The sequence below is a fragment of the Gobio gobio genome, assembly GCF_949357685.1.
Source record: "Gobio gobio genome assembly, chromosome: 21".
Classification (NCBI taxonomy): Eukaryota; Metazoa; Chordata; class Actinopteri; order Cypriniformes; family Gobionidae; genus Gobio; species Gobio gobio.
The window spans coordinates 33,836,834-33,849,984 of NC_137117.1; the positions used below are offsets into that span (position 1 = coordinate 33,836,834).

Consider the following 13,151-nt stretch of genomic DNA (forward strand, 5'->3'; position numbering starts at 1 on the left):
TTAGAGTATAAGAATATATGATGTACATTAAAGCTACATATTTATTACGTCAACACTATCGAGGATTTTTGTACAAAAAGTTAAATTCTTTAAAATTCAGGAAGTGAATTACTCATACGTGAATCATTACAATGGAAATAAAATCATTTTGCATCATTTTGTAGCCAGGAAAAAGTGCGAAACTATTCGCAGGAATTACTGAATGTCTTTCAATTACACTCCAGGCCAGGGTTGCCAGGTTTTCACAACAACATCCGCTCAATTGCTACTCAAAACTAGCCCAAAACAAGCCCAATAGCGTAGCCATGGTTGCCTACTAAAATTTGCATTCCCGGGGCTAAATATCACATAATTGGGGTCGCTTCAACCCGCCGACATGAAAGCCTGCCGCAACAGTGTTGAAGAAGCGGGAGAAACCGCGGCGCGGACTTTGCAACACTGCTCCAGGCTGACAGGTGTCGCTGTACGCAACGCGTGTTAGCGCTTCAAGCACAGAGGAAGACAATCAATAAAACGCGGGTTACAAACATCATCATAACCCATGATAATAACAGTCTTCTAATCGGGCGGATTAATTTGTGTAACATAATGGCATCTAAAAAGCCGTCAAGTTTGCTTAAAGTTTCAGCTTCAAGTGACTCAAAAAAGTAAGGTTTTAGTATTTCATCAAGTTCATTGTTTGTGTATAACGTGTTGCTTGTTCAATATGCACACTAATAACTTGCATTTTGCATTGCTTGTTTTCTTCGACGTGTCATGCTTATTAGACTTACTCCTGTGAAAACAGTGTTGATCTTGTAAAGTTAAATAGATATTATAAGTGATATAAATATTTAAATATGTGTGTATGTAAATTAGGGCTGGGCGATATATCGCATGACATTGTTAGGCTCATCTCGTCAGTAAAGCCGGTTCCTTGATTAGTAGTAAATCGATATCACCTGCTTTCAGAGAGAGCGGCATTTACTACACAGATCCGTAGTTCACTGACAAGCTGAGCCATATCGCATTAATTATCGTAGGCCGTGATAAGTTGATATTTATGTTTTAGTCTAATAACTACTAAAAGACATGGAATATCTGTTTCTGCTACATTCGCTGAAGTCTAAGTCCAATTTAAACTCATTTAGACTGACACTAATATAACAAACTAGTTCATTATACTCTTATTTAAGTAAATTTCATTAATGCAGATATTCAGACAGTCTCTGTTTTTCAGTTTATCCAGTGAAAATGACGCCAGCAGTGGAAATAACAGTGGCGCGAGGAGGAAAACCATATGTAAGAGCATGACTTTTCATAACTCATTGATGTTATCATAATACTGACAATTCATCTGATCTTGATTTTTAGCGTCGGGCACAGTTGTGAAGTCTAGGTACATGCAAACTGAAACAAAGGCTCCTGCAAAGGTAACTGACTGCAAAAGAATGGAATGAGACGTGTTATGTTTCCATACTAATCTGTGTTGCTGTGTCTGTTTTCGCTGTCATTTCATAACCATATCAGGGGTTGAATCTTTTTATATGGTGTGTTCTGTAGAGCAGTGTACAGCAGCAATCGCTGCTGATGCCACCCAGACCGTCCTCTCCCAGAGTAGGAAACACACGAAAAGCGAGAGACGGCGTCCCGTCAAGACGTACAATGAGATTTTTGACAGACAATGACTTTACCTGTGAGTGTTGGCTGTAGATATGTAAGATTCAATATTCTATATCTGCATCTATATAGGGTCTCTGTGTTGGTTAAACTGTTTCAGTGTCTGTATAAGTTTTATTTTATTAGATCTATTATTTGATGACTAATGAATGTGATGTTTTCCCACAGTGGCCTCCAGCATCCTGGAATCCTCAAATTTGGGAGGAAGTGTCTTTCAGTCGACTGTGTTGGAGGATGGCCACTGCATGCGTCCAGATTTTGATGTCTCCGTCATTAAAGGTGTGGTACTCATGTCGTCTGGAGTAGTGGAGTAATGTGATTTTGTCACCAGAATGGCTTGAGTAACAAGTTTACGTTTTTCAGACAAAGTTGCGCCGGCAAGCGCAGTGGACCCTAAGAATGAAGAAAGGGACATGTCGATGGACACGTTTTTGCTGGCCTTCCTCACTGCTAAGGTCTGATGTTAAATTGATCAATATAGTTACTGAAGATGTCCCACAACTTTACCTGTGATTTGTTTTGTTTTCAAAATGCCAACACTTCCACTTTTTTTCTTTCTTCTTTTTTTTTTTTTGCTAGTGCATACACCAATTGTGACCATTCCACACCACGCTTCGTCACCCCAATTGAATTTATGTAGTGCTACTACCACATGACACATTCAGATATGCTCTAGTACATATGCATACTGTATATACTGTCATAGACACACATATCTATCCCCAAACAAACATTTCATATACCAGCATTTGATTTAAAGTGCCCCTACTATGTTCCTAATTTTGTTTTTGAGGTCTGCTAGTACAATAGGTTTACATGCATCCAAGGTCAAAAAACACTTAATTTTCTCATAATAGTCTCTCTAAAGTAAACCCCTCTTTTTTCAGAGAGCATAATCTGCTCTGATTGGTCAGATGGCCCAGTCTGTTGTGATGGGTCTACTCTGCCCTGATTGGTCAGATGGTCCAGTCTGTTGTGATGGGTCTACTCTGCTCTGATTGGTCAGATGGTTCAGTCTGTTGTGATTGGTCTACTCTGCTCTAATTGGTCAGATGGCCCAGTCTGTTGTGATTGGTCTACTCTGCTCTGATTGGTCAGATGGTTCAGTCTGTTCTGTTTACAGATAATTAAGAATAAATATTTATGGTTAGCAATACTAGTATCGGAAATATCACCGATACCTCAACACATTCTGGAATCGCTATCGGCGAGTACTTGAACCCATGTTACGATTCAATACCATTTTCTTAACCAAGACCTGTTATTATGACCGCTAGCTTTGCGTAACCGCTGCGCGGTTCTTCTTCGCTGCGCGGTTCTTCTTCGCTGCGCGGTTCTTCTTCGCTGCGCGGTTCTTCTTCGCTGCGCGGTTCTTCTTCGCTGCTCAGAATGCATTGCAAACACAGGAAGTTGTGCTGTGTTGCCACAAGCAACCGCTGTTTAGAGCAGCGAAAGAAGAAATTAAAACACGTGAGCAGTATGTCCGCTGTTTAGCAGTATTTCGTGGATGGCAGGAGCCCACGTGCACACACACGCACACGCGTGACACTCGCGCGCTGTCTTTGTAGTCTCTGCCGTGTGTCACTATCAAGCGGCAACCTCCCCCAGTTTCTCTACGTCCATTTATTTATTTTATAGTCTATGGTCACTATATGAGGACACAAACGCATAAACCGTCACTTCATGAGAATTTACCGTTTTATTTGAGAAAACGGTCATATCATGAACATAGACACTCAAAGGTCTTTCGCAGCAACCCGTCTAAACAAAAGTTCAGGCTGATCGTTTTGTGAAGTGACAGTACAAGGTAATAAAAAAAATAAAAATGAAAATGCGTCAAAGAAAAACAGGCAAAGCTGAGACATGCAGCAAAACAAAGGAAGGGGGCCCTTGAAATTCTGGTGGCTAAACATCAGAAGAAATAGGGTTTAACTTGCGAGTTGGTGTAAAGAGTAAATATTGATGCATTTGTAGCCAGTGGGATCTTCAGTTTTCAGTGTTGTTTGAGTGTTTTGTTTGTGTATTCAGCTCCCACATCTATTGAATCCTTTTTTTGTGTTTTATAAAGGGTTGTTTTGCCCTTCATAAAACAACTTTTTTTACCTGTTAGAATTTGTTTTCAGGCAGATGCAAAGATGCTTAATAGTGTCTAGAAATGAGCATGAAAAGTAAATATATATATTAGGGATGCACCGAAATGCAAATTCTTGGCCGAAACCGAAAATGAGGAAACCAAGGCCGAAAACCGAAACACCGAAAGAAATTATGCCAATTATTAGTACCATTGCATTTATGGCTATGACTGTGTACTAACTTTACTAAAATCAAGGCATTGCAATTGCAATAAAGTTTCAAAGAATAAATCAGTTACAAATTACGCAAATATTTATTTAGCACATTGCAACAATGCACAGTATAAAATAAAATTTAAACTAAAATGTTTAACTTGACCCCACTCATGTGTACATTTAAATGTACATAATGTACTGGCCTACAGAAAGGTTTTCAAATTAAATTTTCTCTCCTAAAAACAATACCTTTTTCAGTTTGCAGTGATAGATTTGTGGCTGCATTTGAAGTTCTTTTTCGCTTAAGAAAAATGAATAATACTGTCAAATGCATGTCAGATAATAAAAATACTGTAATAAATACAGTAGTTCACCATGTATTTGTTCGTGTTTTATTAAGGGATAAGTCTGGCACACCATTAAATAATTCTAAAAATTCATGCAGGGCTAGAGGTATATACAGCTGTATATACAGATACACACCCAGGTATTGGATCAGTACTCTGTATCGGCCGATACCCTGAGCCCAGGTATTGGGAAGGGAAAAAGGGTATCGGAACATCTCTATTTATTTCATAACATTATCACTCACTACCCCTGGCACTACCTGTTCTCAGACCTCAATAATTCATATAGATTAAATCAATACAATTATACCGGTTTTTTTTATTGTATTTAAACAGCTAAATAAATTGCATTACTACATTAAGAAAAAAACTACATAAATGTATCTTTTAAAAACCATGGCTATGTCCTGATAGAAGAGGTTCACATAAACAATAGATATTTTGCCTGTTGTGAATTCAACAAAGTTAGCAACGCCAGAAAAAGAATTAGCTACTGCATTTAATGCATAAACAAAATATGAACAAATATTGAGCATATTAAATCCAAAATAGTTAGTTGATGCATAAACATTTCTTTCAGTTTTGTTAGCATTTCCCTTGTTTGTCATGTTTGTTTCTCTGTCTAGATTGAACATAATACCCGAAAAATGAGAGAGGAGGCTGAGAGGAATATTTTGGTCGTCATGGAGAAAGAGCAGCAGTTGCGCGCACAAGTAAACCAAAAGAAACGACAGTACCTGCTGCTGGAAAAGCAGAAACAACTCAACAGTTTACTGGACTTACAGGTCATCTTCACACATTCAACCCTCTTACTTAAATCGTCATGTTAACACGTCTCACATTTTAGTCCTTTTTTTTATGCAGATTGAGGCTTTAAGTCCTGTTGCTGCTGCAGCAAACACATTTGCAGAGGAGTACAAGTCATTTGCCACAGCTGTTGATGCCACGAGACACAAGCTTCCTGTGAAGAATGTGCACATTGGAGAGAACCCAGAGCAGTTTTTAGGTGAGATTTACTTAACCTCAGCTCTGATCAACCTTGACACAGTCAGCAACTGGTGATTTTGCGTAATTCCAAACAGATTTCATGAGAAATTTGTCTTACGCAGGCAAAATGGTCGAATGTCTGAATCAGAGCGAGCATCTCTTGCAACACTACACAAAGGACATTCCCACTGACTGTGAGGCTTCAGCAGCGAGTCTTGGAGAGATGAAAAACACAGCAAATGAAATCAGACAGCAGTTGACAAGGTAAGAGCAATAGTCTCCATATATGAAAGTCTTTGCACATTGTGAAGCCCCTAGTACAGAAACGTACCTTATATTTCAATCAGAGCTTGATATTTCATCTGTGCTACTCTAATTTTGGATGACCATTTGCTGTTTCATATTTTCTTGTAGGACTTTTTCTGATCTTCTGGAGGTGTCTTCATTAGTAAGCCGGGAGACCGTTTTGGTCCAGCAGTCACTGGAGGAAGGCCAGATCGGACCGAGCACAGCCCAGACACTCTTCTGCCCCTCCATGTCATGATATGCTGTATGATTATGCCATCTTTTTACATTGAAATAATTAAAGAATGGTATTAATCAATTAATTGTAGGTATTAATTTCATACATTACTGCAGCATGATTAAAGCAATTTGTCACTTATTCATTCAGAATGATAGGATCTGGTGGTGATGTGCACTTTATTAGAAAAGCAACATTGATTCATATTTGTGTTATAAAATAAAATGTTTTGGTTGAGAAATGGAAAGGTTTCTGTTGGATTTGTTTTTATGGTGTAAATTGTTCTGGATTTTGTAGTTATTACTCTGGTTCCTTTAATATTTAACTTGATCAGATATGTAATTCCCTTTTTCTTAAAAAAACAAAAACAATATGTATGTGTACCCTATTTCAAAAAGATACTGCGAACACTTTATGTAAAAAGTATTTTTTTTTTATAATGTCACGTTCATAAACAATTTTAATACGATTCCGAAATGCTTTTTTAATTATTATAATTTATTTTTTATTTTTTGCGGTCTTTTAAAAAAAACTAATTATTCAAAATACTAAATCCAGCATAAAACAGGAATTCTTCACAGGACAGATATCACATATTCTCAAGCAAATTAACAATTCAAGTAAAAAGATGCAACAGGAATAAAAAATAAATAAATGTAAAAAATCTATTAAAGGGGAAAAAAATAAGCAAAATATTTATTTCTTTTTCCTATTGACATTCAAAATTCGTTTAGTAAACATAGTGGGTACATTACGATATAAAGAATTCCTCCATAAAGTTTAACAATTTTATTATTTTTAATTAACATTAATGACTTCTTCAGCGATTCCATCTCTTTTAAGAATAAATTGCATTTAGGTATGCATTTTGCAAATTTCTGTTTATGCATGTAATATTTACCAAGCAAAATGTAGAAGTTCACCACATATTCAAACATTTTGCTTATGTGTGTAAAATAACATATCTTTTAGAGAGAATTTTAAGGATGAATCACAATTGTAAAACAAATGAGCCAAGTCTTCATCGTTTACAGTACAAAAAGAGCATTTGTTGTCCATGTCCTGAATTTTGATAATGAAGCTTTACATGGGTAGATTTTGTGAAGTATTTTAAAATGAATCTCTAACTGTATTCATCATACAACATTTATATGGATTTAATTGAACCATGCCTCTTTCCATTGGATATCAGCGATTAGTGTTCAAGTTCAATTTTATTTGTATAGCACATTTCCAACAGCCCCCAGGCTGACCAAAGTGCTTTACAGAAGAGCAAGAATATCACACATACAGAAAAATAAAAATAAATAGACCACATAAGAATATAAAAACCACCTATAAAAAAGTTTAACAAATCACCATAATCATTACACTAAGTGCATTCCAAAACAAAACAAAATCCCTCTAGGAGGGATTTTATGATTGGATTGAAAAATGTATTTGATATGTTTATTATTACAGGAGTGGGAAAATATGTTTACCATCAACTATTAACTCAGGAAATTTCCTTTCGTTGCTTCCAAAAGTGAGGTGACTTCAGTAAACGTTTCAACCCATTTGGAATAGCTTTGACAACTTGCTGAAACTCTTTATAGGGAAATTATAGATAAACATAAAATCTTCATAATACAAAACATTTCCATTTTCTTCAAATAAATCTATGACAAAATATACATTTTTCAAACCATTTGTGTAAAAATAAAGATTTATTCCAGAGAAGCAACTGTTTTTTAAAACAACACATTACGTAGCATTTGTCGGATATGACGTGCAGATTCGTGAAAACAGGCGACCAATCGGAGCTGTCTTTACGGCAAGTGACGTGCGAGCAGTTGTGATCAACAAACGCGACCAATGAACAAAACAGCCATGAGTAGCGCGTGAGTCTTCCGAAAGATTGTTTTTATTTTGATCAATGCTCGACTATATGACATGACCATATTTGAATGGAACTTTAAAAGTTTAACTGAAACCCATTTGATACAAAAAAGTGTCCGTCCGCAGACAGAAACGGTGTTCGTTAGAGCAGGGCTAATGTCACCGGTATAAAGCCCATAATACTGTCAGGTCGCTGCTTGCACATGTCAGATTGTTAAAATTGTATAAAATGTGTTTTGGCGGTGTGATTTGGAAATAACGCTCTTTGAATCATAAATGAGATAAATTATTGTCAATAAAGAGAAACAATTGTTCAGAGTCTCTTACAGACCTGTGCAATAATAAAAACTTAACAGATATGATAGAGCCCACGTATTTCAACACTTAATATACTTTAAAATGTAATTTATTCCTGTGATCAAAGCTGAATTTGCAGCATCATTACTCCAGTCTTCAGTGTCATGATCTTTCAGAAATCATTCTGATATGATGATTTATAGAAATTAATGCTTTTATTCAGCAAGGATGTGCTAAATTGGTCAAAAGTGATAGTAAAGATTTATATTGTTGTTTCTATTTTGAATGAATGCTGTTCCTTTTAACTTTTTATTCATCAATGTATCCTGAAAAAAGTATCACAGGTTCCAAAAAAATATAAAGCAGTATAACTTTTTCCAACATTGATAATAACTGAGCATCAAATCATCATGAATGATTTCTGAAGGATCATGTGACACTGAAGACTGGAGTAATGATGCTGAAAATTCAGCTTTGCATCACAGAAATATGTGATATTTCAAAGTATATTAAAATAGAAAGCCATATATATAATTATAACTTTTGAATGGTAGTGTATCATGGTCTCCACAAAATATTAAGCAGCTGCAGCACAACTGTTGATAATAATAAATGTTTCCTGAGCAGCAAATAATCATTTTGCTGAAGGATCATGTGACACTGAAGACTGGAGTAATATTGCTAAAAATTCAACTTTGATATCACAGGAATAAAGTACATTTTAAAATATATTATAGTAGAAAACAGTTACTTTAAATTTGAATAATATTGTACAATTTCACATTGTGTGTGTTCAGGTGGCATCAGTCTAGGAGGGGTCGAGGACACAGTCATAAGGAGCAGAGTCGACCGGACAGGGAGCGGGCGGTTGAGCAGAAAGCTGAAGACTCAGTGCCCCATGGCACCTGTATGACTATGTGCCCTGCCAATGAATTACGCCAGCGGGAGGCCCAGAATCGACTGCACAGGTTCGAGATGTTGGCCGGCACAGAGCGGGATCGTTTGCCGCGTGCTGATGTGTCGCGTGCTGTCAAAGAGTACTCACGACCTGCCGCGGGGAAAGACTCGACGAGGGCCAGTGACCTCCGACCACCATCTGTGCTTTTAAAGACCGTGTGTTACCTAGTTGATGACATTGCAGCTTCCTCTACATTTCAGCCATGGACGGAGGTATGAAAATTGCATTTTGTCACCTTTATTTGTAATATGATGGCATTTGAAGCCTGTCTTGTTTACGTTCTGATCCACAGGTGTACTGTTTTGTGTTCGACCGTCTGCGTAGCGTTCGGCAGGACATGATTATCCAGCGTGTGTCCGGGCCGGACTGTGTGGCTGTGCTGGAGAAAAGCGTGCGTTTCCTTCTCTACGCCTCCTACAGACTCTGCGGGCAGCCACTTCAATATTATGACCCGCGTATCAATGACACTCACCTGCAGGAGAGCTTGAGCTGGTTGCTGGAGAGCTACAGAGATGGGAAACACACGCATCAGGAGGAGTTCCAGGCCTTGAGTTTGCTCTATAACTTGGGTGAGTGAGTGGAAGCTGCTAGAGCTCTCAGTGCTGGTTAGTATCAGTCAGTATATTAATTAATCTCATACTGCGTGTACACCGGACGCAAGCAGCACAACAGCACACAACACAACAACAAAAAATACCATTATAATAAGTGATGCTCTGAAATTTTGGCTACCGGAAATTTCAATCCAACATTTTCAGCCAAAAACATCAACAGAAACTGTGAAATTTAATTAGCGTGTAATTGGTGCATTTTGACAGCGTCTATTTTGTGCACACAATGTGGACATGCAACAGGTTGTGTCAGCTGTGTGGACGCTAGGTTGACACTATCATTTTCTCGATTTTAATCCATACCGACATGGATTATGTGCGACTAAAATCTTATGAGAAATTATATGAGAATGGGGAAGGATGTGTCAGGTGAGCTATATTTTTTTTGTTTTGTCTTGGGACCATATATTTCGATTATTTGGCTCCATACAGTGGCCTGAAAGTAATTGAGAATTTTATGCCAAAAAAACTATGCTAAACTTTTTTTTTGCAAGTCAAAGTAAATTTTATACATGACAGGTCAAATTAATTTTATGTCCATGCAAATTTATCCAGGTCTGGTGAATTGCTAATGTTCAAAATCATGTAAATTATTTGGTTAAAGATACAAAATATAATTAAAAACCACATTATGTATTATAAGTAAATAATATATTGATATATACTTAAAATAATTGTGTAAGTAGTAAAACAATAAAAACGCAAACGGGGCAGAAATGCGTTTTAAGTTTAGAAACATTTTGAGTCCCCTCTCTTGCCTCACAGTGGTTTGGTTCATCACGCACCTCACCTACAAGTCCGGTGGGAGAGTACAAAGTTGTGGAACTCCAGTAGGTAGTCTGTAAAGGCTATTTTATTTACTTTAAGCATCGGATGAAGTGATAATTTTCTCTTTAATACAGACGATGATGAGTTATTTTTTTTTTTTTAGTTTTCTATATTTTTAGCGATTATTGTTTGGTAGCTTGTTGTAAGTCACCCACTACAACTATCACGGCGATAAGCCCATGTGTGACATTAGGCTAATATTGTAGATTTACTGCTGTGTTGGGTTTTGCTCAGTATGTGGAAGAAGCAAGATCATTTAATAACTATGTTACCGTGTAGTGAACCTATGATAACTCATATTTAAACAACTGTTGCTTTGTGTTGTTGGCCAAATAAAATGACAGAGAATAGAAAAACCAACATAAGGTAGTTTTTCAGTGCATCACAGAAATATGTGATATTTTAAAGTATATTAAAATAGAAAGCCATATATATATAATTATAACTTTTGAATGGTAGTGTATCATGGTCTCCACAAAATATTAAGCAGCACAACTGTTGATAATAATAAATGTTTCCTGAGCAGCAAATAATCATTTTGCTGAAGGATCCCCCCCCCCCCCAACTGTTAGATGAAATGTACACCCATGGTTGTGGGGTAAGCTGCGCTAGTGGCTCAACTAATGGTAATATTGAGATTTTGCAGGAAATACTTTTACAGGTACTGTTAGAAAATGTTGAAAATGGGTTCACTACATTCAAATATCTTGAATATTTCAAAAATAATTCTGAATAATGAATAATAGTGTGCTGTAAAAAAAAAGTTGTTACCGTATAGTTGGTTAACTTTTTATTGTTAACTAACTAAAAGCTATTAAAACCTTTTGTTAATTGAAATAAAGATCAAATAAAATATAAATAGATGAAAAACGTATACATAAATCATAATAAATAATAGAAAAAAAAATTGGAAATATTTTTTTTTTTTACAAAAAAATTAAACTAACATTAAAAAATGAAAGCTAATTCAAAACAATAACTTTGGCAGTACTAGTATTTTTTTCTAATTTATTCTCATATATCCACAGACATTCCACATTACCATATTTTACTTTGTTGCACTCAGGTGTAAAAATCATGAAAACTGAGTACTAATAGACAAGAGATAAGCATTCACATCTTTTTTTCATGCTTTCAGGTTCAACTCATGCCATTCAACGTGTTCTTGAGCTGCCCGAGAGAATACGCAGCTCTCCGACTGTTCAGCTCGCTCTGGCCGTGAGCAGGGCACATACGGAGCGCAACCCCGTTCGGCTGCTCCGTCTTGCCCAGAGACTGGACTTTATCCAGGTCTGTGCCGTCCACCGACACCTGTTGCCCTGCAGGAGAGACCTACTCCTGCTCTACAGCCACGGACACAGCAGCCGCAACTGCCGCTACCCTCTGCAGAGACTGGCGCGCCTCCTCTTCCTTAAAGACCCGCTGGCGGCTGAGCTGTGCCAGGAGTACGGTGTAAACGTCAGCGGAGAGTGGGTGAACTTCTCTAAGAGCTCCTTCAGCGAAGCTCCGTCTGGAGATCTGCAGTGCAGACGTACGCATGAGCCGGTGGATGACGAGCAGTGGAACCGTTCTCCTGGCAGCGTGATTCATGGCTGTGCCTGAAACCACTGCTTTAAAAGTGCTGTTCAATTGCACTGTTCGTTTCACTACCTTTCATTTTTTTGGAATCTTTGTCATGTTTGTAATCTTTTAATAATGAACATTTCAGAGCCATTTCCCACTTCTGAACTGGTCAAAAAAGTTTCAATAAAGTTTTTGTATTTTATATATATATATTAGCGGTTGACCAATATGGTTTTTTTAGTAGCCAATGCCAATAAGGGGTAGTGACACAATGAAGCAATAAAATAATCTTTAAATGTAAATCTTTGTTAACAAATGCGAAATTTGAAATGAGTCGCTTGGTTTCTGTCAAAGACTATAGATGGTTTCTGTTTCTGAGGCGTTGTGCAGAGTTGTCCTGCCAACCGTGAAATCCCATTGGTTCAAACTCTGCACCACATAAAACTGCATATTAAGCATATCAAATATGTTCTGATTGGCTATGGTTGTGCTGTGCAGATATTTTGTTTTCACCGTGAACAAATTGCTTGTTGCTGGAAATTTGTCTCCTGACTAGGATGAGGTGAAAGGCTCATACAATTTAATTCCGAGGTGATGTACACTTATTAATGAAATGAAACTTTTTTTCTCAGATTATACAAAAAATTCCTTAATATATATTCCGGTATACATTTCATTAATAAGTGTACATCACCTCTGAATTTTATATATATATATATATATATATATATATATATATATATATATATATATATATATATATGGCATTATCCAACAAGATCCACATTTTGCTAGATACTGTTAATTAGCCAATATCAAAATTAGCAAATATTGTCCATTTATCATTAGTATCTATTGTATTAAATGAATAACAGAAAATTAACAACATTAATAATTCATAACAAACCCCTGTATGCAAGAGTTTCACTCATTCTGATTTAAAATATTAAAGCTGGTGTCCGTAACTTTTTTTGTGTTCAAGATATAAAAAAATTATATAATGAGAATGTTCAACATGAATCCATTTTTCCAAAACCGTGTTTTTGTCTTACCCTGAATCATTATGGTACACTTATAATAAGTGTTTATATTGGGACTATTTCAGACCGGTCTGGTAGGAAGCACTGCGGATGAATACAGTCCCTGTGTGACTCGCCATAGACATAAACAGAGAGAAGTAGCTCCGGCTACAATGTTTTTCCGCAAGACGCA

The 13,151-nt window shown here is 36.7% G+C and overlaps 2 protein-coding genes across 2 annotated transcripts; both read left to right on the forward strand.

Annotated features, from left to right (window-relative positions):
* The first annotated feature begins 497 nt into the window (after positions 1-497).
* Positions 498-6,048, forward strand: haus8 (HAUS augmin like complex subunit 8). The gene is made up of 10 exons (XM_079803747.1): positions 498-647; positions 1,220-1,281; positions 1,354-1,412; positions 1,543-1,675; positions 1,828-1,938; positions 2,023-2,114; positions 4,921-5,079; positions 5,159-5,300; positions 5,404-5,545; positions 5,696-6,048. The coding sequence occupies exons 1-10, from the start codon at positions 589-591 to the stop codon at positions 5,823-5,825; spliced, it is 1,089 nt and encodes a 362-aa protein (XP_079659873.1). The 5' UTR covers positions 498-588; the 3' UTR covers positions 5,826-6,048.
* Positions 6,049-7,614: 1,566 nt separating this feature from the next.
* On the forward strand, positions 7,615-12,473 carry sac3d1 (SAC3 domain containing 1). Its single transcript, XM_079802326.1, has 4 exons — positions 7,615-7,684; positions 8,777-9,149; positions 9,230-9,506; positions 11,515-12,473. Exons 1-4 carry the CDS (start codon positions 7,659-7,661, stop codon positions 11,976-11,978), a joined length of 1,140 nt encoding a protein of 379 aa, XP_079658452.1. The 5' UTR covers positions 7,615-7,658; the 3' UTR covers positions 11,979-12,473.
* The last annotated feature ends 678 nt before the right edge of the window (positions 12,474-13,151 follow it).

Coding starts and splice junctions, on each gene's coding strand:
- haus8 (XM_079803747.1), top strand. CDS start 589: ATGGCATCTAAAAAGCCGTCAAGTTTGCTTAAAGTTTCAGCTTCAAGT. Junction 1,676..1,827: donor GACAGACAATGACTTTACCT/GTGAGTGTTGGC, acceptor GTTTTCCCACAG/TGGCCTCCAGCATCCTGGAA. Junction 5,546..5,695: donor ATCAGACAGCAGTTGACAAG/GTAAGAGCAATA, acceptor ATTTTCTTGTAG/GACTTTTTCTGATCTTCTGG.
- sac3d1 (XM_079802326.1), top strand. CDS start 7,659: ATGAACAAAACAGCCATGAGTAGCGC. Junction 9,150..9,229: donor CATTTCAGCCATGGACGGAG/GTATGAAAATTG, acceptor TCTGATCCACAG/GTGTACTGTTTTGTGTTCGA. Junction 9,507..11,514: donor GAGTTTGCTCTATAACTTGG/GTGAGTGAGTGG, acceptor TCATGCTTTCAG/GTTCAACTCATGCCATTCAA.